This window comes from Lutjanus erythropterus, chromosome 21 (assembly GCF_056507025.1).
Source record: "Lutjanus erythropterus isolate fLutEry1 chromosome 21, fLutEry1.hap2, whole genome shotgun sequence".
In the NCBI taxonomy this organism is placed as follows: domain Eukaryota; kingdom Metazoa; phylum Chordata; class Actinopteri; order Lutjaniformes; family Lutjanidae; genus Lutjanus; species Lutjanus erythropterus.
The window spans coordinates 20,257,390-20,284,729 of NC_139337.1; the positions used below are offsets into that span (position 1 = coordinate 20,257,390).

General features: G+C 40.7%; 1 protein-coding gene across 3 annotated transcripts in view; it reads left to right on the top strand.

The window, feature by feature from the left end:
- Positions 1-22,040, top strand: part of nck1b (NCK adaptor protein 1b) — a 33,598-nt gene extending 11,558 nt beyond the window's left edge. The window contains exons 2-5 of one of the 3 annotated variants that reach the window (XM_084747035.1): positions 2,748-2,800; positions 4,008-4,248; positions 18,863-19,617; positions 20,393-22,040. In XM_084747035.1, the coding sequence (XP_084603161.1) occupies positions 4,023-4,248; positions 18,863-19,617; positions 20,393-20,593 (1,182 nt within the window). In that variant the 5' untranslated portion in view covers positions 2,748-2,800; positions 4,008-4,022 and the 3' untranslated portion in view covers positions 20,594-22,040. Of the gene's footprint in view, positions 1-2,747; positions 2,801-4,007; positions 4,249-8,842; positions 8,993-18,862; positions 19,618-20,392 lie in introns of those variants that run through there. The other 2 variants (XM_084747036.1, XM_084747037.1) reach the window with 2 other exon arrangements.
- Positions 22,041-27,340: the final 5,300 nt, after the last annotated feature.

Consider the following 27,340-nt stretch of genomic DNA (forward strand, 5'->3'; position numbering starts at 1 on the left):
AGTAGAATAGGAGACAGCATTACAGATGCTGTTGTCACCAATCAAGCTGGCATTATATAGGAAGATGGCTCTGAACTTGTTTCATCTTAGGTCCCACTGTAGTCTGTATTTGTGATCTTATGTTTTAACTCAAACAGGCTGCTCAAAATCTGGTTCTGGCATGTTTGCTTTAAATAGTAAACATTTGAAACGCAGCAATTTTTTGATTCTAGAGAAGTATAGTATAAAAGCACAAAAATCAGACTTTGATCAGACTTGCTTAACTCTTATTTGATGTGCTCTGTGCCTCGGGTGATGGATTGGGTACCTGTTAATTCTGCCAGGCGGCAGGGTAAGCGGAGATCCACTGTGGATATGACACCATTTGAGCAGTTTGACCCGTCTGACCTCGTGTTTAGTGCTTTGGGGTGGCGTGTGGCCTTGGCTCAGTCTGGAGCTGTGCGATTAGCTTAGAGCATCTGTCGCCCAACTTTTTGATCCTCCCTCACATCTGCACGAGTGTAAGTCACTGCGGTGTTAATGTGCACTTAGTGCTCAGCCACCCCAGTCATGGGGGGTGAGGGCAGTAAAAAGAAGTAAGACCGGGTTGCAGGGTGCTCTCTGAAAATGGGAGATAGCTGGGGAAAGGAAAGTCCTGCATTGATGATTATTTCATGTGCTGCTATGGAGAGTAAAATGTGGAAAAAAGATAGTATGGGAGGGATGTTGTAAATGGAGAAGGAGCACATATACACACTTGTCAGCCTCTTTGGCAGACAGTTATCCAGCCCAGCCCAGGGAGTGGAGAGCTTGTTGCTTTTGTCTTGGTGAAAGAAGCAGCACTCGAGGAGAGTAAATCAGCTCTTTGTTTTTGTGTGCCGCTCCCTAACATGTCTCCCAGTGTTCATTAATTTAATTAGAGATGGAAAAGGAGCAGGCAATAACATGCCATGACATAAAACCACAGCATACACCCTAAATGTGTTTTGGTAAAGGAAGTCAACAACACCCCCCATGGTGAAAGATGGCTCAATCCACAGGTGTCCCCCTTTACAAACTTGCGATACGAAATGCAGAGCCAGTCTGTCTTCATATTGCACATTTTACCTTCAGGCTCTTGTTTTTTTTATTCACCTCTCATCCAGTGAAGAGGGGGAATTGTACCTTTGCCCTGAAGGTCAAAACATGGTGACATAAACAAAACATAGCAACATTTTACAAAACACAACATTTCACAAAATACATCATTTTTTTGAAGGATGGCATTTCATAAAATACGTAATTTCACCAAACATTACACAAAACACTTTACAAACAACATTGCACAAAACACAAAATCTAACAAAACAGGACATTTAACAAAAGACAGCAATGTTTTACAACACACATTTCACAAAACACACCATTTTACAAAACACATTTTACAAAACTCAACATTTTAGGAAACACATTAACATTTCACAAAACACAACATTTCACACATTACAACAACAGAAGAGTCCTACCTTGTCATTTTATGTGAAATGTTGTATTTTATAAAATGTAGTTTTATGAATTGTTGTGTTTTGACCTTCAGGGCCTCTGTAGGAATCAGATGTGGCACTATATACGCTATGTTTTGTTTCCTGAGGTGATGAACCACCTCATCAACATCTTGACTTTTTCTCCATTAAAGCATGAGTCAAGTTCTCCTCAGCTGTAAGCCTGTGCTTATTTATTGTGTATTTTACTCCTCTTGGCTAATCATGCTGTAAGTTAGCTTGGCTTCTTATGTTTGCCTAAGATCAGGTTCGGGGGCCTATCTCAAGGCCAGCTGCAGCTGAAACCGAGACACTACTGCTTCAAATAAAAACCCAAGTGCTCTCGATCAATGAGGTCAGTGTCTGGTCCCTGAAGTCAGTCAGGGGGGGAAAGGTGAAACTCCATCCACTCCCATGACATCAGAGCAGCTAAGCAGCCGCTTCAGTGGTGCCTCCTCGCCCATTCAGTGCAGTATAAACCTAAGCTGATGGCTAGTTGGGTCATAAGACCAGGCGGTTGTGAATGTGCTTATTGTTGAACACAAACAAGTTTTGATTGTGTATCACTGTACTCCCAAATGATAATTTTAAAATGACCAGGGCAACTTGAAAGCTCTTGTGATAAGCAACTTTGCAAACAATGGAGCCATGCTTGTGATGTGGATCACATAATCACAGCATTTGCATAGGCTGCACTGCACACTTAGGAATATTTATAGGCTTGTGCTAAATTTGAAGCAATAGCCTACATCATTAGTGCTCAGTGAGAGCCTCACTCCCTGATGAAGCCACACTGCTGACGCACAGAGCTCCTCTTCTTCATTTCCCTGTTACAGTTTGCCATCTTCCTGGCTCACAGGTTCATGTTTGATGGCTTACACAATAGACAATTGTTGGACTGCTTCTGAGAGGAAATCATCCCCTCTGTAAATTTATGAAGAATGTAGTGGATACTGTGAGATCGGCTCTATACTCCGCTGTTAGTGTTGAAGACTGAAAAGAATAGTCATTTATATCTGTTATTTCAAGAGTACAATTGGTGGGGAAATCATGACTGACGAGACTAAACTGTGGAAATGGTAGCTGGTATTTCTTCAGGATAGTATATTTGGATAAGATGTCTATAGTTTGGCATGAACAGTGGCATTCACAGCACTTCAACAGAAATACAGTATTATTTAAAAAAAAATTCTGGGCAAATTCTGAGAAGAGTCAATTTATAACTGATGCATTCTGTTTTTTTTCTAGGTCAGCAGAGACATATCAGAGCCCTTGAAGTTCTCAGCTTTGATGCAGTACAGGTACAGATATCTATTTCCAAACACAGTTTCTAAATTTACTTTTGGTGTGTCTCTTATAATACCTAATCACTGTGTTTGGAGCAAACGGCACAGTAGGAGAACAAAATGTATGAAGGCTGAGCAGATAGATGAAACAGCTTTTCCTGATCCATACACAGGCAAGATATTGGTCAGAGGGAGATTCTGTGAAAATCAGGTTCCATATATGTTTTTTCAGTTCATTTCCTAGTTATGTTAATGTGGAGTTTCATATTAAAATGTTAAAATAACCCTAGATATATGTTATAGTTTGTTTAGTTGTGTACTTATATTATCCAAAATATTTCTAACAATGATTCAAGCCATAGAAATCTGTAATTTTTCAAAGTAACAGTGTGTTTCCCCCTAGCTGCTAGTTTATCTGTTAGCAAATGCAACTAAACATTACATGAATAAAACTTTAATATTACATCATCCATGAACACGATTTCTGTCATGTCAGATAGATTTTCATTGGCGGTGGTGGTTGTTAAACAGTGAAGATAACTCTCATGATCCCACACTACCTCACAATGTCAAACTACATCTTTTGTCATTATTTTAATATGTGAGAGTCCAATGGGGGCAGAAATTACTCAAGTTGCAACAGTTAGTTGATTAATTGATAGAAAGAAAATAAGTTGCTAATTTTGGTAATTGATTGTTTGGTCACTTTTCAAGCAAAAATATGACATTTGCAAGTTCCAACTTCTTTCATCTAAAGATCTGCTGCTTTTTTGGCTTTTTGACTGTTGGTTGGACAAAATGAGCCATTTGCAGATGTTACTTTGGGCTCTGGGAAACTGTGATAAGCATTTTTCACAATTTTTGACATTTGATAGACTAGTGATTGATTAATTGTGAAAATAATCTGCAGATAAATAAACAGTAAAAAAAAAAATTGAGTTGCAGCCCTAGAAATGAGATATTTTGCATTTAAATGCTTATTGACTGCTCATTATTTAAAAGGACTTGCCCACCACTTCTGCTTACCATTTTCCTGGGGGAAATCCAATGTTTGACTACAGCAGAATCTGTGCCATAGTGTTGTCCTCCTCATTGTAGTAGAAACTGAAGCTTTATCACTGCTGCTTTTGCTGCCAGCTGACCAGACTTGTTGCTCATCAATTATTTGAAAAATACTGTAATTCTGATGTCTATTCTTTGTCCTCTCCTCTCTCCCCACCAGTGCATCTAGTGCAAGATGACGGAAGAGGTGATTGTCATCGCCAAGTTCGACTACATGGCCCAGCAGGACCAGGAGCTGGACATCAAGAAAAACGAGCGCCTGTGGCTCCTCGATGACTCCAAGTCCTGGTGGAGGGTTCGAAATGCCACCAACAAAACAGGCTTTGTGCCGTCCAACTATGTGGAGAGGAAAAACAGTGCCAGGAAAGCTTCTATTGTCAAGAATCTCAAAGACACACTTGGTAAAAACATCTGTCATTGAATTCACCATGTGATGGTTCAATAAGCAAAATTTGGTAACATGTAGTAATTAAGGTGCCCTTAATAAGCATTAGTTAAGAGGTAATAAGGCTCTTAAAAATTCTTAATAAATTAATATGCATTAGTAAGTGTTAATAATGGCATATCAAACGTATTTATTGTTAGATTATAAGATATTTATAATCACTTTTAAGTATAAGAACTGCTTTATAGTATTTATAGACTGCTTAAGAATGTTAAAAGCCTTACACGTTTCTTATAATTATTTATCACAACATTACAAACACATTTATTAAGTCTGACTAACTTACCTTACCTACCTTACTACCTATACCTGTGTCCTTGCTTTATTAAGATTTCTACATACTTAATTATGGATTTATTAACAGTTCTTAACGGTTAACTATGCATTTTGGGAGTACTGGGTCTGAGGTTAACTAACCTCAATTAATTAATTAATTAATTAACCGTTTATAATGTATTTGTTAACAGTTTGCATCTTACAAGGTTTTAATTACCTATTAACTAATGCTTATTACAGGCACCTTAATATAAAGTGTACATTCCAGTTAATGTGCATAGTTTTTTGCACTCTAAACATGTATATATCTTTAGTCACTCATCTATCTTATTGTGTGACTTTGCGTTTCACACCATTGGTTTTTGTTACTTAACCTACACAGAGTAGCACAAGAGAACATTGTTTATCTAGGCCAGCACTTACCTCAGTTTGTTTTTGACCACATTGTTGTGGTAACTAATGTGCAATATAACAGTCTGCACAGGAAGATGGTCTCAGGTTGACGTCTGATTGGTTGAAATGCTGAGAGCTACTTTCTCCTCACAGTGCACTTAGACCAAAGCGTATCAGATTTGGGTGTCTGTAGCATAGTGTCTAATGTACGGTGGTGTTTTTCCATTTTACCTTGAAACATTTGCACAGGTAAGACACATTTCTTGGATGTTTTTTGGAGGTTAAATAGAGATACAAAGTTGGATTGTTTTGTTTCATAGCAAAAAGAAATCTAGTCAGCCTGTTTTGTGTTAACAAATGTAAATATCTTCACTTTATGTTTGTGTGTAAAGTGAAAACAGCAGAGGGTCTCTTCCTGCCCTTTTATTTTGACCAGAATTGATACAGTGCAGGTGTTGTCTGCTCTGTCAACACAACAGTAATATTTTAGGGCACTGCCTTTCGCTAAGGGCCTTGCACTGCCTGGAGGAAGCCAAATGTAACTGTGAATGTAAGCCAAGGTTACCATTTGCCTTTTGCTTAATTCTTCTTGTTGACAGACATTAATTATAATTTGGAATATACACTCTGACCGCTGGCATCCAGTCTGAAACACAGTCAGGTAGCCTGGCATTTGTTTTGCCTATGATTTTACCTTTTGATCATTTTTCTGATGAAATGTGTGGATCTTGTCTTTAGTTTCTGATGCATTTCATGCTTTAATCCTCAACTTGTTCTGCTCTGCAGGGCATTAATGTCTCTATTAAGAGCATGATGGGATAACCATGTTCTGTTGTTGTAAGTAAGCCGTGTTTGTTTGGCCCACATCTTATTAGATTGGGTTAAAGGTTGTACACCAGCATTTGTTACTGAGAATAAAAGGCACACTAAAACATGATACTGACATTAAATTAGGATGGTCTGTTTTATAAAGGCCTGTGATTTTAATATAATACTATTAATACATAATAATTATTGTTTCTCTATTATAGTCTAATTTTGTGAAGCCGAAACCAGCACCTGCTGTTTATGGTCCTGTGTGACAAAACAGAACATCAGACCACACTTATGAGACTGACAAAACGCGTAGTCTTATCTCCTTTGCTCGTGTTTGATGTGGTGACGATGATGTGCTGCTGCATACGGTGACCTGTGCGAGGAAGCCCTGGGGCTCAAAGTGGCGTTTCCTTGCACAGACAACTGAGAGAAGGGGGTTGTTCTGGGTGCTGCTCACCAGAAGTGTGTCATCAGTTTATGACTGTATCACACGCTGCAGTGTTTGCAAAACACTTATCTGTTGGACACGTGAACCCTGCCTTCCTGTTAGCTGCACAGTGTTTTTCTTTAAGTGTGTGTGTGTGTGTGTGTGTGTGTGTGTGTGTTCTGGTGAGAAGAGACTGGTGGCATTTGGACAGGGCTGTGTGCTGAATACAAGGACAGGAAAAGGCCTCTTTACTGTAGCTATTTGTTTACATACAGCTCATTCACTTTTTTTCACTTTTAGTCATCTCCCTGATTACAGAGACTTAATTCCACAAGACTTTTCCTATTTGTTATTCCTCGACTTGAGGATATAAATTGTATAAAGGGATAGATTGGATTATTTTAACTGGGTTTGTTTGAGATTCTTATCCATAGTCGGTTAATATCTACTGTGGATGGCAGTCAGCTTGCCCCCAGCTTGGAGAAGCAGGGAAGCTTAGCAATGTACTGCTGTGGACAGGGTCAGCATTAGGGCCTTCATGACTGCTGCATTTTACTAGTCATCAGCTACTCCCAAGAGATCATATTTCTTGTCAAAAAGGTCTCAAATACAACCACTAACAGGTTAACTAATGTAGGTGTGACTAACTTGGGGGATACCTAGTCCTTGATTGACTCTGAGAGGTTCTTTACAAATAAGCCGCATTCTGATTGGACTAAATCCCCAGCGAGCTTGTCTGAGCTGGAGATAATGTTTGACTGCAGGAACAACATGACTGCAAGTGGATGGGAGTGGATAGTGAAAATCTTTCCTTCTCTAAATACCTTAAATTTTCTTAAAATTATAGATGAATGACTAGTTTATAAGATGCACAGTTGTGGTTTTGATAGTTGACTTGTCTGTGAAAAATGTTTTTTAGCTAGAGATGTTCCTGGTGACTAATTTCCCTGTCAATTAAACAAAAATTTTAATTTAGACTAGTCAAAAATTAAGAAAATAAACAGTCAAAAATAGACAATATAGTCACTGCTTTACCTTGTTGTCGGACAGCCTTTTCTGATAGGAAGCCAATGTTATATAAGCCAAATATAGCTCTCTCCAAAGCCACCTCCAAACCATTGTCAAAATCATTATTTTACCTCACAGAACACAGGAGATGCTGGTCTACCACTGCCTCCATCAGTTTGCATCTTTGTGTTATTGTGTGATTTTGGTGAATCCAAACTAATCCTCAAACACCAAAGTCACACAATAACACAAACAAGCTAACTAAGCCAGGCCATGTTCTGCAAAGTAAAATTTTGCCAAAGGAGTCTGATAGCTTTAAAGAGAGCATTATTTGGATAAATATTTGTAGTTTCCCATCAGAAAAGGTTGTCTGACAGCAAGGTGAAATCGTGAAAATATTGTAAATATAGTATACACTTAAACAGATATTTATTTATTTTTTACTGGCTAAAATACAGTCTGTTTTGTTGCTGACCTTGTCCACAACAGTATATTGCTTAGGTTCCTACTGCGGAGTGCTGATCACCATCTCCTGTAATTAATACATTGACTGTGGATAAGTACCTCATACAGCTTCAAAAAAGTCTGAACTATCCCTTTAACTGCTACACTATCAGTCTGTCCAGTTTGTTTTGCCCTGAAGTGTGTAGGTTTATTTATCTGTTATGTGTTGTGTGTGTGTGTGGTTGGGAGGGGGAATGTGTTGTCAAGCAGCTCAACCATGAGCCTCCCGACAGCCTCCCACCTGTCACTACATCATCGATCAAATAACCTCAGGTGAACAGCTGCATGAATGACACACACATACACACACAGGCTCAGGTCTCACACATAAACCCAATAAAACAGAAACTAATGTAAAACATGAGTTGAGGCGAAACTGGACCCCATTAAACACTAATACAATCATAGAAAGCTTGTAAATACTTCACCTTCATTTCTCCTTTTTTATGATCTATAAGTAGATTTAAGACATTTTAACTGGCCGGTCGTGGGTGGTGCGTGCTTTTCTTGTATATGTGTGTGGGAGAACAATAAGATGACCGCATTTTCATATGTTATGTATGTGGGAGGAAAAAAAATCTATCTCTCTTTCCATTTTTTTTTCCTTTTTGAAACAAGCCAGTTGCTGGGTGTGGAGTGGTGTCATCGTTTGAAAGAATGTGTGAGTGTATGATCCGTCTGCAGATGGCTGTGTTTTGGAGTGTGAGTGTGTCTGTGTGTGTGTGTGTGTTTCTGTGTTTGAGGACTCATGTTTCCTGGGTTTGTTGTAAAGTTATGAGTGTGTCTCTACAAACAACTGCAGTCATGTGACACTGACTCACTCAGCCGTTGGAAGTCTCCTCACAGATCCAAACTGAGTATATTTTATTTTCGAGATCAATACACTTTTACAAATGCCACCATGCTGCTAATTTTTGACAGAATAGCTGCTTTACTTTCCCTCTATATATCTCTTTTTTCATCTCTTTTCTTTCTCTGAGTCTGAGCTTCAGCCCCCCTCCTTTCCTCCCTCCTTCTTCCCCTTTCCATGAGGCCTCTGTACTCTGCCTTCCAGAGCTGAACCGGAGGCCTCTCTATCCCGCGCTCTCATTGGCCAAGCCTGACCACATGGTCACAGGAGTGGGCCGCCCTGCTCCGCTATCCGCCCCAGCTCTCTGGGTGTTCACATGGAATAACTCTACAGCTGCAGTGGGAAGAGAGCAGGGGCCGGGAAAAGAGACAGGGAGAGATCGCGAGCCCAAAATGGACATGGCTAACCTATTCAAACATTTCTTTCGTGAGTTTTTCAACTTGTCTTTTGTAGCTTCTTCTTCTCCTTTTTTTTTTAGTTGTTCTGATGTGTTGTTGTTTTACAAGTGGTGTTATGGAGAGCTTTTGTCTGAAGTTTGAGCGGCTCTTTTTTCTCTCTCTGACTGTGCAGGAGCGGCTGTCAGGGTGTTACTTTTTCCTTCCCTTTCTGATGTTTCAGCTTCACATTAGCCAAATGAATGTGTCATAATTAGAGCAGGCAGGAAACAGATTTTTGTGCTAACATGTAGTGCTGGCAGGGCGGCAGAGAGCGGGTGTCTCAGCAGCTTTTGAGGCTGTGTCTATGTGTGAGTGGCTGCAAAGACTGGGTGGATATGCTTTTTGAAAAGCCTTCTGCTGAGCTGAAGCCTGTAATTGCCTCAGCAATCCTTCTCTGTCTCTTTCTTTTAAACGCACGTACACACACACAGTAATCCTACTTCATTTTTTTTCTCTAACATTTGTCCTAGTGAGTGGGCTGCAACTCACTGGATTACATTATCATGCTTAGAGACCCCCCCAGTCTCCACCCTGTTTAGGAATATCTTCAAGACATAGTCTGTTTTCTTTTATGCTGCCCTCAGGGCGAGCTCACCCCCTCCCACCCCTCCACCCTCCAACCCACCGCCAGTCATGAGCTACAGTTGAAGGGATGCGGGGTGCTCATGTAGAACACTGTAGTCATTGTGCGGAGAGGAGGAAGGGGTTCTCCGCTGATTGATGGGACCCGGGCTGCCATCTCCTGCACCTCGCCCGGTTATCAGGGGAATGTCATTGCTTCGGCAGCTCCGCGGGGCTGTGGATACTTTGCCACACTGACACACTTTTTCAAAAGGCTCTGGCGCACACCCATGTTGTAATCTCACCTTGTAACTGTTGAGTGGTATCTCCTGTCTCTGCCTATCTCCCCTACTTGTGTGTGTGTGTGTGTGTGTGTGTGTGTGTGTGTGTGTGTGTGTGTGTGTGTGTGTGTGTGTGTGTGTGTGTGTGTGTGTGTGTGTGTGTGTGTGTGTGTGTGTGTGTGTGTGTGTGCTGACTAAAGAATCCAGAGACTGTTAAGGGCTGAGAAGAACATAGAGATGAGCTAACAAACCTTTCGCTTGTGTAAACTGAGAGCTGTTAGTCTCCTCTCTTTCTTTCCCCTCCCTGTTTTCCTGTTTCTCAGCCTCCCCAGCGAGCGGAAACTCTAATTTGAGCCACATTTCTCCCTCAGCTTTGGAGGAGCGCAGGCCAGAGAGGAAGTGAGAAGTTAGAAGGAAGTTGAATCATTGTGCGGGGGTCTGTCTGTTGGACTCTTTGGCAAGTCTCTGTCCCCAATTCCTGCCTCTTTTCTCCAAACCACTGCTCAATCAGAGAAGCTAAAGACTTGTTCATAATTAGGAGATTTGCAGCAGAGTTGTCAACGTCACAGGCTGAGATGTTTTTCTCTCATAAGTCTGTCTACTCCTTTTTGTTTTCATGCGTCTTCTGTCATTCAGAATTGCTTAAAAGGAAGTGAGCAGTCATCTGAGCTTGTTGAAGCACAGCAAACACGTTGGTAGAGAAAAGTGGTAACATTTACTACATAGCTTCCCATGTCAATTGTTACACCAATGATTACTTTCATTATCGATTGGTGTACACATTATTAATTAATTTATTGTTTGGTCTCTGGTAGATTTGGAGCAGTAAGTCAGTTTGAGAGAAAATTTCTTATCAGCTGTTGTAATACTGAATAACCATTTTAGTCTCCTTTTTTTACTGGCTCCAGTGTTTCAGATGTGGTAAACTGAACGTCTTTATGTTTTTTATTGATGGTTGGGCCAAACAAGACATGTGAAGATGTCCCCTTGGGCTGTGTGACAGCATTTTTCACAGTGGTCTGACATTTTATAGACAAAACAATTTTTGATTGATCAAGAAGATAATGGGTATCTTAATCGATAATGATTAGTGGCAGCCTTAGACTACAGAATGTCAGAAGATCGCAAAAAATGTCCATTACAGGTTTCCAGAGTCCATGGTCATCTCTTTAAATGTCCTGTTTTGTCCAAGCAACAGTCCAAAACCAAAAGATGATTTACTATCATAAATGAATATGTGCTGGGTCTTGGACTTTAACTTTTATGAAACCAACTGAATTGCTTTGAGCCTAGCGAGTATTGAGAAAAACCTTGTCAGTCGGTACCAAATTCCAATACCAGAAGATTAAATTGCCATCAGTGTCGGTGAGCAAATAAGCACGCAGCATGCTTGTACTTGCTTGCTGTAAGACTTAACTGTTCTTGTGATTGGCTGTCATATTGTAGAGGAAAACACTATGTTAACATTACACCCAGGGGTGGGATTAGAGTTTATTTTTTAATCTCAGGCTAGGTTTCTAGCGATCAGACCTGGGCTAGCAGCTCTTTTGCACAGACAAAATAAGGTCTCACTTGGCCACCATTTCCCAGTACCACTGTTGTCAATCACACAGTTATTCGCTTCTTTTTCTTGTCCTCCTTCTTTTGATTAGGCAAACTACAGTTTATTAATATTTCTTCTTCTTTCTTCTTCTGATCTTCTATCAGTTCCTTCACTTAGTTCAGTTATTCAGGTTGAGTAAAGTGGACAGAGTACAAACAGTCTTCTCCTTTGTGTAATTGTACCACAATATGAAATGCAGTTTTCTTTTAGTGGAAATGGATTTTATAAAATTGGTATAGAAAGAAATGTATGATCTGTTATCAAAGTCAGTGTACAGCACATCTTTGTACATTTAACATTTTAAAACCTTAACCTTAATAGTTAAATGCTTTTTGTACAAAAACTCAGGTGTCATGTTGGCACTTTAGAACATTTTAATTGACATCCAGCTGTAGTCATTTGACAGAGGCCACTAAGGCTAATATTATCTTCCAGCTTAGCTTTGTTGCAGTTGTCCCTGCTGGTCACACATAAATGCTATTTTTTTAAGTTATTTTTTATCATTCACTACAGTAGAACAATTAGTGTCATGACATCTGTTGATTTACTGACGTAGCTAAATGATACAGTCATACAATATGACAAAGTTCAGGAGATCTTTCGGTATTGAGCTGAGGCATTTGTACTGAAGGGAGGGGAACCCAAGATGAAATATAATTTAAATTTGGGTCACCAGAGTAGAGGTTAAGAAAAATAGGTCAAGTGAAAAAAGCTCCTGTTTGTAAGGACATTTTTACAGATACAAATGCTGTAACAGGAGTTTTGAGTGAGGTCATCATTCTCATGTTGCTGCAGTGATGCATACGCACACAGATACAACAACCTGGCTTGATGCACAACCAGTAGGAAGTTAAATAATTGCTGGAATCAATGCAGCCGCCTGTTTGTTTCACTATCAGGAAGATTTGTACTTGGCATAGCCTCTGACAGTCACGCTGTAAAAAACCAAATGGAGTGCCGAGCCTCCATCCCTCCCTCCGCTCCATCACAGACACTGATGGCTGCCTGCTTTTGATGTCTACGACGGCTGAAGTTGAAAGAGCTTTGCATGTTTCCTGTGCAGCCATCAGTCAGACATGTTAGCAGCTTGATTGAAGCTGTCGTCTTAAAAGGCAGCCTAGACCCATTCCCATTGAAGAACACGCCAGCTCATTCTTGCGTCCCTTCGCTTTTAGCTTGTTTGACTCACTCTTTCTAACTGCATGTGGTGCCATTACGTTTAATACGTTTAAGTCTCATACTAGACCATATGGCTGAGGGTTGATGGGTTGCGTCACATGTCTGCTGAGTGCCAGTGACACATTGTTGTCGGACTTTGAATTGCCATGGACACGCTTCTCACTGGTGATGGCATGGCAGTTACTTCATAGTAATTAGGCAACCTTGCTGTAATTGCAATTTGGGATATGATCGAGACTTGTTTAAAATATTAAGATTCATTCTTGTTTCACTGCTGTTGAACTTGTCCCAGCGATCATGTTCTGCTCAAGTACAGGGATGTTCCCGACACTGTCAGACAGTCTGACGCGGGGTGTTGTCGTCCACAGAGGAAGAGCCCTGGAATGGAGGGAAGCCGAGAGGTCGAAAGGGCCCTGGCAGACAATGGACGGCCAGCCAGCGTAGGGAGGCCAGAGTTAAAAAACAAAACTACTTCCTGTCTGTCACTGGTAGCCAAACAAACTCCACCGGCACTTTCTTCTCCTCCCGCTGTTGCACCTCATCTGTAAACAAAAAGTGAAGTTTTCAGAGGGGTTTAACATATGCGTGTTAAGGCCTTCAGTCATTGTGTACAGTGATTTACTGCCATCTGACGCAACATGATTTCCTTCCTCCCCATCCTTCTCTCAGGAAATGCACAGGAAAAAGCATGTGATGTGACGAAACAGAAAAGTTTCCAGCAAACGGCACTATTTACTGTTTCTTCTGTCTTAAAGGCTTTACCAGGTAGCAGCAGTGAGTGGCATGGTTTGATGGTTTCGGAGGAAGTGCTCAGCCACAACATCTGCGTACACACATGCAAAGTTCATGTAGTTGGCAGTGTTCAGGGTTAAGTTAAGTGGAGAGATCAAGAATGGGCACTGGGAGGAGGACTGTGCTCCCTCAGCTACAGAGGAGTTGAGGGAGCTGTTATGGGTGGGGGCAAAATAGTGTGTATTTTTAGTTTTTCCTCCCTCCAACTACTATTACACTACATGTTTATGTAAGTCATTGTGGAGTTAGTTATTTGAACTATTTTGTTTGTATGAAGGAACCTTTATCCTTTTCACAATACCCTATTTTGGCACCAAATTGGCTAACTATTCAGTGTTTAACTGAATTTTACTTGTCTTCACGTGTGTGTAAAGGTGACAGGTATAGACAGCACTGTGGCCTGCTGGTAAGATGGACTGTCCCATAATTTCCAGCTTCACTCATAATAACCAGTGATGTGTCCATCACAACAACTGAGTCCTGTCTGAAGTGTTTGACCTCAGACTGCTCAGTCATTGTAACTATGTAACTTTTATACCATATGTAGAGTTTTTTTGACAAGACAGATTGTGGCCTAGAGCATGTTCAACCAAAATGAAACCATATGTATGCTGACATTACTCGAGTCCACCTGTCTTGCTTGCAGTCAGATGTGTTTCCTGCAAACATTCAGCCTCTTGTCAATACCAGAATGCCACTGGACTGGAACATCACATTCAGACAGAATCGGATGCTGCAGCAAAAACACCAGGAATCTCACTCATTTGATTGGCGATAATCTGTTTAGGCTGCATTGGTGGAGGGGCTGGGTGGAGGAGATGTCAATTTTTGAAGAAACACAACCCAATATCATGCTGCGGTGGTCTAGCACAAGCTGGCAATCAGACTCTGCAGTCAACCTGAAAGATCTTACAAAAGGTGCTATCCAGGTGGAGTTCAGGATGATACTCTATAGTTGTGGCTTTGCTTTGTTTATCTTGTGTACCTAGCTTCGACGTCTGGGTCTGGCTACAAAAAAGTGACCCCCAAGATGATTCCTCTGGTTTGTGTTCATTGCTTGAGAGAGAGAAAGGAAGAAACAGCATGCAGCTGTGGATATAGACTGAATGGGGAGACAGAGTGGGTAGCAAGAAAGCCAGTGAATCAGAGAAATAAAATGTTATTTTCTGATCGTTTCTCAGCAGTTATGTTCGTAGCACAAATGGACACTCCTGTACACCCTCCACATTGCCACACAGCTCTGCAGTTTAACACAGCAGTGCCTTTTTCTATAGTTGCTAAAATATAAACACAGTAATCAGTATTACTGTGGTATTGCTCAAATGCACTGAAAATGTCCAAAAAGTGCTGATACACGCATTGAAATAATTTCACCAAGATTTAAATTGAAAACCTCATTTGAAACGGCATCATGTCCTTTGTGATCTCTGTGCCTGCATCTCAGACACCGTTGCTAACTTTAGTTGATGCTATACAGTATTTACCATAAGTTTTTCAAAGCATGATAAACATTTTAATGATGATTCAATTTTCATTTCATCCCTAGTCCACATATTTAAAGGATCAAAGATTGTTCCCTAAATTCAGCTTTACTGGACTCGCAATCAAATGAACAGAATGTCGTTGTGTCCACCACTGAAGATAGTTCTGCTCTAAACAGTACCAGTGCCGCGCGTTTGGTGTGAAAGCCTGGTAAGATGCTATATTGTAAAGAGAGCACAAACTCATGGTTGTTCCTCACTGCCACACAACTGAATTCTCAGCTATTAACCTACAACAGCATGACAGATGGGCTTTTAGAGAAGTAGATGCCCTCAGTAACCCTTATCTTCTCCCAGCATCATCTACCTATAACGGTGCAGTCAAATCTCTACTTCCTTTTAGTACCTTGGCTTAGATTGAGCATCTAGTCAAATGCAGCAGTTCTTTACTCTGTGCTTTTTTAATGCAAAGTGTCCGTGTGACTGCACCAGGAAGTGGCAAATGAAATCTCTGGCAAGGGACACTGATAAGGATTGTGTTACCTGGGCAGAGAGATAAAATATTAAGCTCTCAGTTGTCTCTGTTCTCAGCTGGAGCTAAAAAATACTTTATTTATGCAGTGTTGACCCCTAACCTTTGTTTGGAGCTAACTAGGTCATTTCCAACTGTGCACAGAACACATCCTGGGGCTTGCACCTGCACAAGTTCATGTTCTCCACCTCAACATGTGATATTTTAGCTGTAGATATTGTTTTTCTCATTTTTGTGTCATTTTAAACACAAAAGATGAGTAAACTGTTGGTATGTGAGAGCAAAGGAAGCTTCAAACCCAGGTTCTGTGGTCTTCTCTAATTTGGTTATTCCATCTATGTGTAAAATATGTTTATTTATAGGTATGTTTTCTGATTTTGTCTTTTTGCAGTTCTCCCTTTGAGTTATTTACACTACACAGAGGCATAACTAGACCTAACCTCCACGTACAGACATCAGCTCTTAACACCCTGTCTGGAGTCTGTAGTTATGTACAGTGTGTGAGACTAATAACAGGGTCTACCTGGAAGCAATTTGACGTTGGACTCTCAGCACTACCATGAAATTTGTCTGCTCTCCTTGAGTCATGGACACTTTTCGGTAACAATTTATCTGTGGTGAAACAGATTCAGTATGGCGTTGTGACAAATTAGTCACGTTCCTCCTCGGTCAGTAAACAAACACACACCGTCCTGGAGACTACACCCTGCCTCGCTGTATAATTTCACCTGGCTGACTTTGGATTATGAAAGCAATGGCCTTGCAAACGTAATCAGAAAAAGTCTGTCCTTTGGTCTGCTCACTCTGTCTGGTATCAGTGTTTGCCTCAGTGTTGGTCTGGTTGCCTACATCATCAGTCAGGCCAGAGATCTGTGATAATAACAGTTAAGCAACACTATTTAATAATAGTCATTAATAAGTTATATCACTGTTAACAGTTTGTGATTGCAGACATCACAAACTAAAAATTAGCAGTTGACCCTTTTCCCATTTCTAATAGACCCACTTGCCTCTCAGTTTTTAAAAGTCTGTGTTCAGCTCAGTACTTTTTCTAACTGAATCTCTGTGGTTTGAAGCTTACGTTCTGCCCTGCAACACTGTTTGTACTTTGAGGTATCTGCTTTATTTTACTGTTTAATGTTTGCTTTCAGCTGGATAGGAGTCGTTTTCAGTTACAGTCGATGAAAACATTTCCTATTTTTGCTGCTTCATCACAAAAGCTTTTAGATAACAAAGTAACAGGGGGATTTTTATTGTGAAGAATTTACAGGAGAGAAATTGTTTGTGACTAAAGACAAATGTTTCAGCACACACCTAGAACTCTGCTGTGCTGGGCTGAAGCACAGAGTCAAGCTAAACCAGCGCGTGTATGAAAAAGGAGCAAAAGAGGTGGCAAGCCTTTGGTGCCTCCGGCCGAAAAAAGTGGCACAAATACCGTGTCTACCTGGTTGTGATGTTTACATCACTGCCAATCAAAGCTGGAGTCGATGAAAAGCCTGTGGGAATGACAGTTGTACCCTTTCCCTGCGAAAACAAAAGCCAGATGTTAGGGGGTGTTTTTTTTGTCAGGTGTTTTTGTCAGATATTTGTAGCACCTTGTTAAAGGTTGATAATTCTTTTTTTAAAACCTAATTTTTGAATGGCTATTATAAAGTTGCAAAGGATGAATACAATACCCAACATACTTACATACATAACTTGCACATGTTACATTATGTACCTGAACTCACCCAAGTAACATAGTTATTTTAAGCATGATGTTTTCCCAAACCTACCCAGGAAAAGTTTGTGCCTTATTTTGCATACTTACTTTGCATTGCATATTTACAATTGCTAATGTGACTGGGGCAAAACTGACGCTAGGTGAAGCGTAGGGCCACTGACAAACCTGCTGTAGTTGACAAGTTGAAAATGAGAACAAGTTGATTATAAACACTACTTGGATGGTCATTGTTAAGTTGTAACTTGTTAATAATACTTTACAATGGCTTAAAAAAATGCTGATCAAGCCAGTATAAACAGTTTTTGAAACATAACAGTAAAATAATTTACAAAAGATTAATTAACTAGCAATTTGTCATTTATTAGCAAGAACTACCAAAAATGTGCACAGATGCTGTTGTTTTTTTCTACATGTACAGAGAGATCAAACTGTGACTGTTAGAGCTGCTTTCTGGTCTCTTGGAAAGTTGGAAGAAGGTGTGATCTCACCACTGTGTCCACTGCTAGCTACACATGAGTCTCATACAACTGTTCGCCTGCCAGGCTGCCAAGTGGAAATTCTTGTCCAGTAAGACGATGACCACAGGCCTGCCAAAGCTCGGCCTCCAGGCTCCATAACCTAGGAAAAGGCTAAAGGGCCTGGTAATCCCCCTTCTGTTAGCCTCTGGGCTGTTTAGACTCTATGCCAAGAGGTTTGACTGCATTCATGATAAAATTCACCCTGTAGTCATTCCCTGTTTGACTGGCTGACATTTAGCTTGCAGACAGAAAGGAAAAAGCTGGTTCTCAGCTAGATCAGAGTTGATAAAGACTTAATAAATCTGCCCTTTTTAATCATCCCTGCTGTATGCTGAAGTCAAATGGTTAGCTCAGTGGGGTGCTTGGAGCATAATGGGGGTTGGGAGGGACGGGGGAGTGGAGAGTTTGTGTGGACAGAGGGGAGGAAAGAGAGCTGTTGGCAGAAATGGGTCGGAGTTGGGTATCCAGCTGCTGAGCAAGCAAGGCCGCAGGTGTCAGGTCAGCCGAGGTGATTAACGCAATGTGATTAGCAACAATGAAATGTGACTGAGCTCTTTTCGCCTACAGACTTCAAAGCATGTGCATGTTGTAATTAATTTCAGTGTTAGGAGGCAGTGATTTGATAGAGTAGTGTACATTTTTTTTTAACTTTCCACAGGATTCATCCCACTCAGATTTTTTTTTGTTCAGCCACACCAGCATTGCTTTTTTGTTTTCTCGGTACCTAGGTCTAATCCCCAAGAATGTATTTGGATTTGGAGTGTGGGGGGTTAGGGCACTGTAATGTGGAAAAGGAATGATTTTTAGCCCTACTTACCCACCCTCTCTGTATTTCAGCACAACCCTTAATGCTTATTATCGCTGCCTGGTATTTGTCTGGGCTTTTTTCCTCCTCCCTTAAATTTGGAGGTGTTTTTAATGTTGTGTGTGTGGTTTTTTTCTGTCGAGACTTGTTCCACATGAGTGGAACGATGTGAAAATTGGAATTCCAGGGACTTGTGTTTTAGAAAAATGGTGACTTTAAAGTTAATTCACACAAAAAGACCTAAAGGCCTGTGTGCCTGCTAATTCAAAGTGTCAGCTGCCTTGTAATTAAGGTTCCTAATTCACTGGACTTAATTTTAGCGTAGATAATGATGATGATGTTCTGTGTAAACTCTTAACACCTTTACTTGATTATTTTCTCCAGGAATTGGGAAGGTGAAGAGCAGAAAGGGGGGAATGAGAGACACGGCCTCCAATGCAGACACAGACATGTATGCAGACAACGGTGAGCGGCTCTACGACCTCAACCTGCCCGCCCTGGTCAAGTTCAGCTACACAGCAGAGCGTGAGGACGAGCTGACGCTGGTGAAAGGCACACGGGTGGTGGTGATGGAGAAGTGCAGTGACGGCTGGTGGCGCGGCAGCTACAGTGGACGCTCTGGCTGGTTTCCGTCCAACTACGTGACGGAGGATGTGGACGGGACGGCGGGGGGAGGGGGCATGGGTGGGGTCGGAGACCCGGCTGGATCACTAACGGAGAAGCTGGCAGCCGTGGTGAACAGCACCACAAACGGGAACAGGGTGCTGCACACGGTCCAGGCGCTCTACCCGTTCAGCTCGGGCAACGATGAGGAGCTAAACTTTGAGAAGGGCGAGATGATGGAGGTCGTGGAGAAGCCGGAGAATGACCCAGAGTGGTGGAAATGTCGCAAAGCGGATGGACAGTTGGGCTTGGTGCCTAAAAACTACGTCACTGTGCTAGACTCCACTTCCCATAAACCCGCAGCAGGGCCCGCTGGGCCCCCCACACCTGACTGTGATTACATCTCGCCCTCAGGCAGTGGGCGCTTCGCGGGGAAGGAGTGGTACTACGGAAAGGTGACGCGCCACCAAGCGGAGGTGGCCCTCAACCAGAGAGGCATCGAGGGAGACTTCCTCATCCGAGACAGCGAGTCATCAGTCAGTACCCTACACCTGCTTGCCATCTTAAATTTGTTGTAAAGTCTAAGACCCCTTTACACTGAAAGATTTGGGCTGTTTGAGATGAAGAAGTTGATACATAGAGAAATGTAGTGACATCTTAGGTCATCAGAACTGACACACATCCACAGATGGCTGATTTGGACCAAATCTTACAATGTGACTGCTGCTACAAGCTAAGTCTAGAAACCAACCAATCAGAACAGAGTCCTACACGGGTCCAATTTTGCAATTTTGCAAACTTCCATAGTGGAACAGACCTGTTACCCGCGTAATTGTCAGAACACTAATCTGCACCCACACACATTAATATCAGTCCTGCGACCTGACCAGTGATTTAATACACATACAAAGTCAGTTGGCACAGCACCTGTTCCATTAATGTTTTTCCTTAGTGGCAATTTAGTTTCCAGCTATCAGAAGCTAATAATGTTTGGCTCTTTTTACAAGCAGCAAAGCCACTGACAACATCTCTAATCACACAAAATTTGTTTCAGACGTCTCAGGCGTCTCACTTGGCCCTCGATGGTGTTTTTGTTTTTGTTTTTGTTTTGCTTGCATTGCCTTTTTGATGCATAGAAGGGTGAGCACTGTGGCGTATCTTACATGTCTGAAACAGATATTGTACGTTGCAGCCAAGATTATATTAGGCCCATCTCTCACATTGTGACGCACAGTACATTTATACAGTGTTAATAGTCTGAAGACACCCGTCTGACTGATAATAAAAGCTTGTTTCCTTTTCTTTCTTTAGCCAAACGACTTCTCCATCTCCCTGAAGGCGCAGAGCAAGAACAAGCATTTCAAAGTGCAGCTGAAGGAAAACCTTTACTGCATTGGACAGCGCAAGTTCAACTCTATGGAAGAGCTTGTTGAACACTACAAAAAGGCCCCCATCTTCACCAGTGAGCAGGGAGACAAACTGTACCTGATCAAGGCCCTGGCTGCCTCCTGATCCCTCTCTGCCACACACACACACACACACACACACACACACGCACTTACACACAGGCAACCACACACACACCCACACACACATACATACATATACATCATTAACTGCATCCATATATACATACATATATATATATACATATATATATACACACATACAGATACTTACGCCAGAAACACACACTAACATTTAAACTCCCAGCCTGAGGACTTAACACATCATCAGGACTTCAATGCCCGATTTGTGAGCATTCCAAGAGGAGGTATGGAAAAAGCATGGGAGAGACAAGGAGGAATGGAAAGGGGAGACAAAGAGACTATGGACTCCTGAGAGTTGACTACAGACCTCTTGGTCGCCTATTTTAAATTATCCAGATGTGTTAGGTCATAGGCAATGCCATGTATTTCCACCTTGATATCTATTAGAGTTGCATTTAGTTTCATTTTTTTTTGTTTTTGTCGATAATATATAATCTTTTTAACAGTTTCTTTTTAAAATGTGATGATTTTTAACTGTATCCAATACACCACAACCACCCATATGTGGCATTTCTTCGGGTGTTAGCAAATCTAGCCTATAGAGGTCTACATTTCAACTCATTTTTGTGTTGTCTGTCTTAATTCGTATGGTTGTGGACTCACTAATCCACAACTTCTGCTAACTGCTAATCATGAATTAAAAATTAAGTGACCAAAATATATTTATTGATACAATTCTGTTAGGATCACGGTTATAGAGATCAGAATATCACACTCGCACGCATCTGTTTTTTGAGGATTTCAGAGGATTCCTCTTCTTGTGCAAGTTCAAACTAGTTGTTCAACTTTCTATTTGTACAACAGAACTGCTTGTCTCACATATTGCTGTATCCATATCATGTGAATGTTACAAAGCCGAGGCATCGCAGACTGTGTGGGGGCTCAAGACCCCGTGACTTTGCATGCATGCACGCAAACAGAATAGTGTCCTCACACCTTTCACTGTATCTCAAAAGAGAGATGGACAGTCAGTCCGCATGAGTGTTTGTGGGGGTTTATCCATGTGTCGAGTGGTCATGTGAAGAGTCAAAAAGTATTTCCCTCCTCGGTGCAGAGGGGAACCCCCCTCCTCCCCTGCTAGAGTGTGACTGACGACCGATGAGTCCTCCCAGTGTTGCCAAAGGGGACGTTTCTGTGGGGATGAAGAGGAAAGAGGGCTGTGGGGGTGGAGTTAGAAGGAAGAGGGGGAGGGTGTATGTATGCTGACAGCAGTGCGGCTTCCAGACAAACCCGCCAGAGCTGTGGAGCTGGGAGGGGAAATGGAGGATCAGTCCAGAGGGTGATGTCACTGCTCCTGAATTAGTGATCACTAGGGGGAATGGAGGAGTTGAGGGTCACCCAGCGGTCATGTTAGTGTGGTTGCAACACATATACGTCAAGGATTTTCAGAAAACAATTGACCCCTCCAAGTCCTGCTAATTTTGGAACCTCAGTCAACTTTCTCCGTTCCTGTTTCCTGTACCTATGCTATGCATATGCTAAGTGTTAGACACATCGATGTTGTACAGAAACCCAAATTTTGAAGATGATTAAAAATGCTGCTGGGGGCGCTGTAAAAGCAACATGTATATAGTCATATCTCAAGTTAGCTGTTGATAATACTTTGCTAATCTTTGCTAGTGTTTTGCTAACATTAACTAACTTAAGATTAGACTATATTTTTTTACAAGTCCCTCAGCAACATCTTTTAATGATTTGTAGAATTTTGTTTACTCACCAACACCTAGTTAATTAGCTAGCTAATCAACATTTGCTAGCTAGTTACATCTGACAGCTGATGTTAGCAAAACGCTAGCTACCTTGCTAGTGTTGCAAAGATTAGCTAACTTACGATGTGACCATATGTCACAGCAACATCTTTTAACCACCTTGCCCATAGCAAAACACTAGCTAACTAGCTAGCTGATCTACATCAATCGTTAGCAAGCTAGTTTGCTAGTGTTTTGCAAACATTACCTAACTTAAGATGTGACTCTATATGTAGCTTTTACAGGTTTATTAAGTAGAGGAAACAGTGAAGGAGAAATTTGACCATGGTTCTAACAGGTACCAAGCTTGCTCAATTGTTATTGGAGCACAGAGCAAAAAGGGGCAGGACTTAGGAAGCGTCAATTTCTTACAGCTAAGTTCTGGTGAAAGAAAAGTAAATTGGTTTAGAGGCTTTATATCTGGGCATTTATTTTGATGGGAAGAAGTCTCCTGGTTTGATGAATCTAGCTATTTTTTTCAAAGGTATGGTCAGTGTCAAGTTAGAAATCAGTGCGACCTAAATGTTTTCAGCAGACACATGGTTTATATTTACAGTACGAGTCTCTAGTGAGTGGCTGTTTGTTGAGTGAAAATGGACCAAGTAGTGTTTGAATGTTTGAAGGGCAGCTAGTTTCAGCGCCTGCAATCAGAGCAGCGGCAGCGCCGGCGGGGAGCCGCTCCAGCAGTGGGCTCAGGGAGAGGATGATGATGATCACGATGCTTGCGATGATGAGTTCTCCAGCTGTGGCCAGTTGGACCCGAGTGCGCAGAGAAAGAGGGGGGAGACAGAGAGAAAGAGGGAGGGAGGAAGAGGGATTTCATAGAGGAGCAATGGAAAAATGGACCCTAAAAACAAAAGTAGGATCTAGGGAGGAGACTTGGAGAATCTGTTCCACTGAATAGAGTATCTGGATTACCACTCCCCGTCGGATACGGGTGGGGAAATGAACAGAGGCCAACGTTGATGTATCATAGTGGAGAATAAAAGATTTTTGGATGGCAGTATTTTGGGAGGGCTGGTGAGATCTAGCTAATCCAAGCATGAAAGAGTCAGTCATGCCACAAAGAGCACAAAACATGGGTGTGAACTTTCTTTTCTCTCCATTCCCCAGGTGATTGACAGAGCTATTCATATGAGAGCTATGTGTGACGACTTGAGCGTTCTCTCTGTTTTGGAGCTGTAAGAGATGAATTATAAACAGTGAAACAATTAGCTTTCAGTTTGATTCATGATGGGTTAAGATGGCAAGATCTAATTATACACCTACAGTAGCATTTGAGAGCTTAATTTAAGTGAGTTTTATTAAACAGTATAAAAACATTCCAGGATTTAAAAAAGCTTCTGTCAGGACTTGAAAGATCTTGTCTTGTTTATGACTACATGGTTCAAAATCTGAGCATGCTTTGAGTGTTATTTTGTTCATTTTGGGGCCCCGATATTTATTTCAGTTTAACCTGTAAACATTTCAAGTTGAATAGGACATTTGTGCCTGTATTATTCACCCTTCTGATCTGTTTTCACTCACCAGATAAGTATTTGGGTTACAGGAATCCTGTCATTTATTACAACCCAATCCCCTGGCTGTTGAATCTGTGCCATTTTTCTGACACTTTATGTGAGATAGTGTTTGTCTACAGTAGAAATCAACCGCTTTCAGACAGCAACCTTGTTATTTTTTGTGAAATTTCCTCCCTGACTTCCAGTTCTACAGCATCTGAATTATTACGCAGCATTAAAGTGACAAACGCCAACGCAATGTGCCCCAGTTTGAAGGATTTAGGAGGAGATTTTAATGTGCCTTCACAGCTTTCTGTCAACCAAAGGTTTAGTGTCCCCTTTTTTTTAAAAAAAAAGAAAAAAACCATTATCTTGTTCTTCCCACTTCTCCCATCACCTTTGCGTGCTATTTGGTTAAAGCTTTGCATGTGCGTCAGTTGAGTCTGATCAGAAAACATCCTTACAGAGAAGAAGGGTATTTCCTCATTGACGTAATCTGAAAATGTCATTGTCTAACTTTCTTTTTTTTTTTTGTCATGCATAAAATGCCCATTAGGTGATCTTGTGTGTAGTTTCAAGTGACCTTACCTTTACTTTACTTTACTTAATTGAACAGTGAATGCCTACATGTACAGTATAAAATATGTGCTGATGTTCATTCAGAAACATAACCCCCAGGTGTGACCTGAATCTCATGTATGAGCACCTCAAGTTAACGGTATCACATATTGTTGGTTGTGAAGAAACTGTCATGGTTTCCGAGGAAATAGTTTTTTATGTCTGTATGCATTTCATATAAGACTAGTGTAAGACATTCACTTTTGCAGTTTAGCCACTTAAATATGTAAAAAAGAAAGAAAAAATCCTCAATACTTAAATGTTTTACTTGATATTCAAATACAGAACTACAGTATCTCCCTGCATAGATATTGTTATAAACTGGGATCTTTTTCATTTTACACCAACGGGAGGCCGCATGAGCAGAGCCTTGTAGCTGTACAGAAATGATTTTAAATCTGCTTAAAAAGACATTGAAGTCAGTTGTGACGGATATCATCAAGAGATTGTGTATCAAACTATTTTCCACGATCGAGAACTACAGCGCAGCCCCTCGACTGCTAAACAACCCTGAGATTTCTTCGATTTCTTGATAATATCCCAAACAAGTGACCCCCGTGTTAAACTTTTGGTGCTTTTGTGCTGCTTACATTTTCTTCTATGGTGTTCTTTGTCTCACAAAGCTTTTTTTTTTTTCTGTATGAGAGGGAGAGAGAGTGAAGAAAACAGATCCATGCTGTGGAATGATTAAAGGCAGTGCTGTGAAATTTAATGTCATGCTCTTAATACTGTTTTTATGGAGGGGAGATCGTCTTCAGGTGTAATAATTTAGAAGAGTTTATTAGAGTGTTCAAAAGACGTAATAAACGATACAAAAATTTATAGTGTTGTTTTTATGTATCATGTTTGAATACTCTCAGAATGAGTTGTTTAATGTCGGTACTTCCACTTTCATTTTATTTTAAAGGGACAGTTCACCCCAAAATCAAAAGTACCTATTTTTATAGTTTCACTTTATTATACAGTACACTGGTAAGATGTAACAAGCTGTACTTTGTATTAAATTAGACAAAAACTAGAAATAATGTTATTAGACAATGTTAGACACTTTATTAGACTTTATTTGAGGGTCATTAGGTTTCCATTAGAACAGTCCTGCACTGTGAACTTTAGTGTTATTTCCCAGTGTTTTACCCTCATCAGACTCAATTTGTGGGTAATCAGGGACACATTACAACAGAACTGTACTGTAGTGAAAGTGAAATGTCAGTGAAATGTGTCCCTAATCACCCTCTAATAAATTCTAATAAAGGGTCTAATACTGTTTAATAAAGAACATTTTATTTCGATTTTTTTGTCTAATTTAATACAAAGCATGCAGCTTGTTATGTCCTATTAGTGTACTGTAAAATAAAGTGCAGCCATTTTTCTTCTGGCCTGTGGTGCTATTTATCCATCTACATAGTTTTGGTGTGAACTGCTGAGTTTTACCAATATCAGCCACAAAGATGCCTGCCTTTTCTCGAATATAATGGAACTAGATGGCACTTGGCTCGTTGCTGTCAAAGCATCAAAAACATGTTTGAAAACTTTTTCTACAGTAGAAAGAAACTCTTCAAATCAACAAAACAACAGGCCTAAAGGAAAATATGCATGAACTGTCCCTTTAAAGTAATACTTTACTGAATTGCAAATAAAATGTTTTATAGACCAGGCTTGGTGTTTTAAACAGGGCAGATTTTTTTTCTTCCCTGTACTTTAGCTTCATTATAATGTAGTTTAAATTAGGACATTAACATTATCTGATGATGCAGATGATTCGCATGAGGGCAGCAGTGGTAGTTTTGTGTGATGCATGTATGCCACTTGGTGGCCATTTGTATCATTACACATGCTGACACCACCCAGGCCTATCTCAAATCAGACCAGCAGACACACAATCACATTTTGGTCACTTTATTTCAAATCATTCTTGGAAAAAAATGATACTGTGATTGTAATATTTTCAAAATAAAATGCTCTATTCATTCACATCATTGAATATACAAAATATTGTTGCACCAAAGAGGTGGAGAGGGGGAGTGGACCTTTGTGTTCAAGCATGCCCATTAATCACATCAATCAACCTCACTGTTGAAGTGGCACGCAGGATCTCATGGCGCATGTGAAACAAAGTGGACTTGTGTTGGTTGTTACATAACTTTGGGGCGAGTCGAGCCAAATCTCACCACAGTCTTACAGTAGCTGACCTTGGTTTGTTCCGGCGTCGGTCACAACAGAACAGCAGGAGCGTTCTCTCCAGTTCTACCAGCTTTGGTCCTTGTTCCAGTGGGTCTCCCAAAGATTTTCATAAGGCAAAACATTAGAAGTTAGGGCTGGGAAATATGTTCATATTACATCTACACTGTGATATGAGATTAGAAATCTGGACATCTTAGATTTTGGATAACCATATGTCATGAAATGACATAATGTCTTTTCCAGGTTTTAAAGGCTGCATTACAGCAAAGTAAAGTAATTTTAGGAACATACCAGATTGTTCTAGCTGTTCTATTATTGGCTTTTATCCACTTAGTCATTACATCACAGTACTGTTGATTATTTTGTCAAAAATCTCATTGTGTTAATATTTGTAAAAGTATCACCTGTCATCCCGACTTAATTGTCTCAACATTAATGTCAAGGTATTTGGTCAAAAATGATATTTGATTTTGTCCATATCGATCAGCCTCACTGTAAGCCTTTACTGTTTGGTAGTTTAATCTACAGCAATGCATCATAATCTAAAGAGATCATCATATGCTTGCAATATTTGAAAATTATAGTTATTTTAGAGAAAATGTGAATTTCTAGACAAATATCGTTTACTGTGGAATAGCCTAAAAATATTGAGACATTATGATC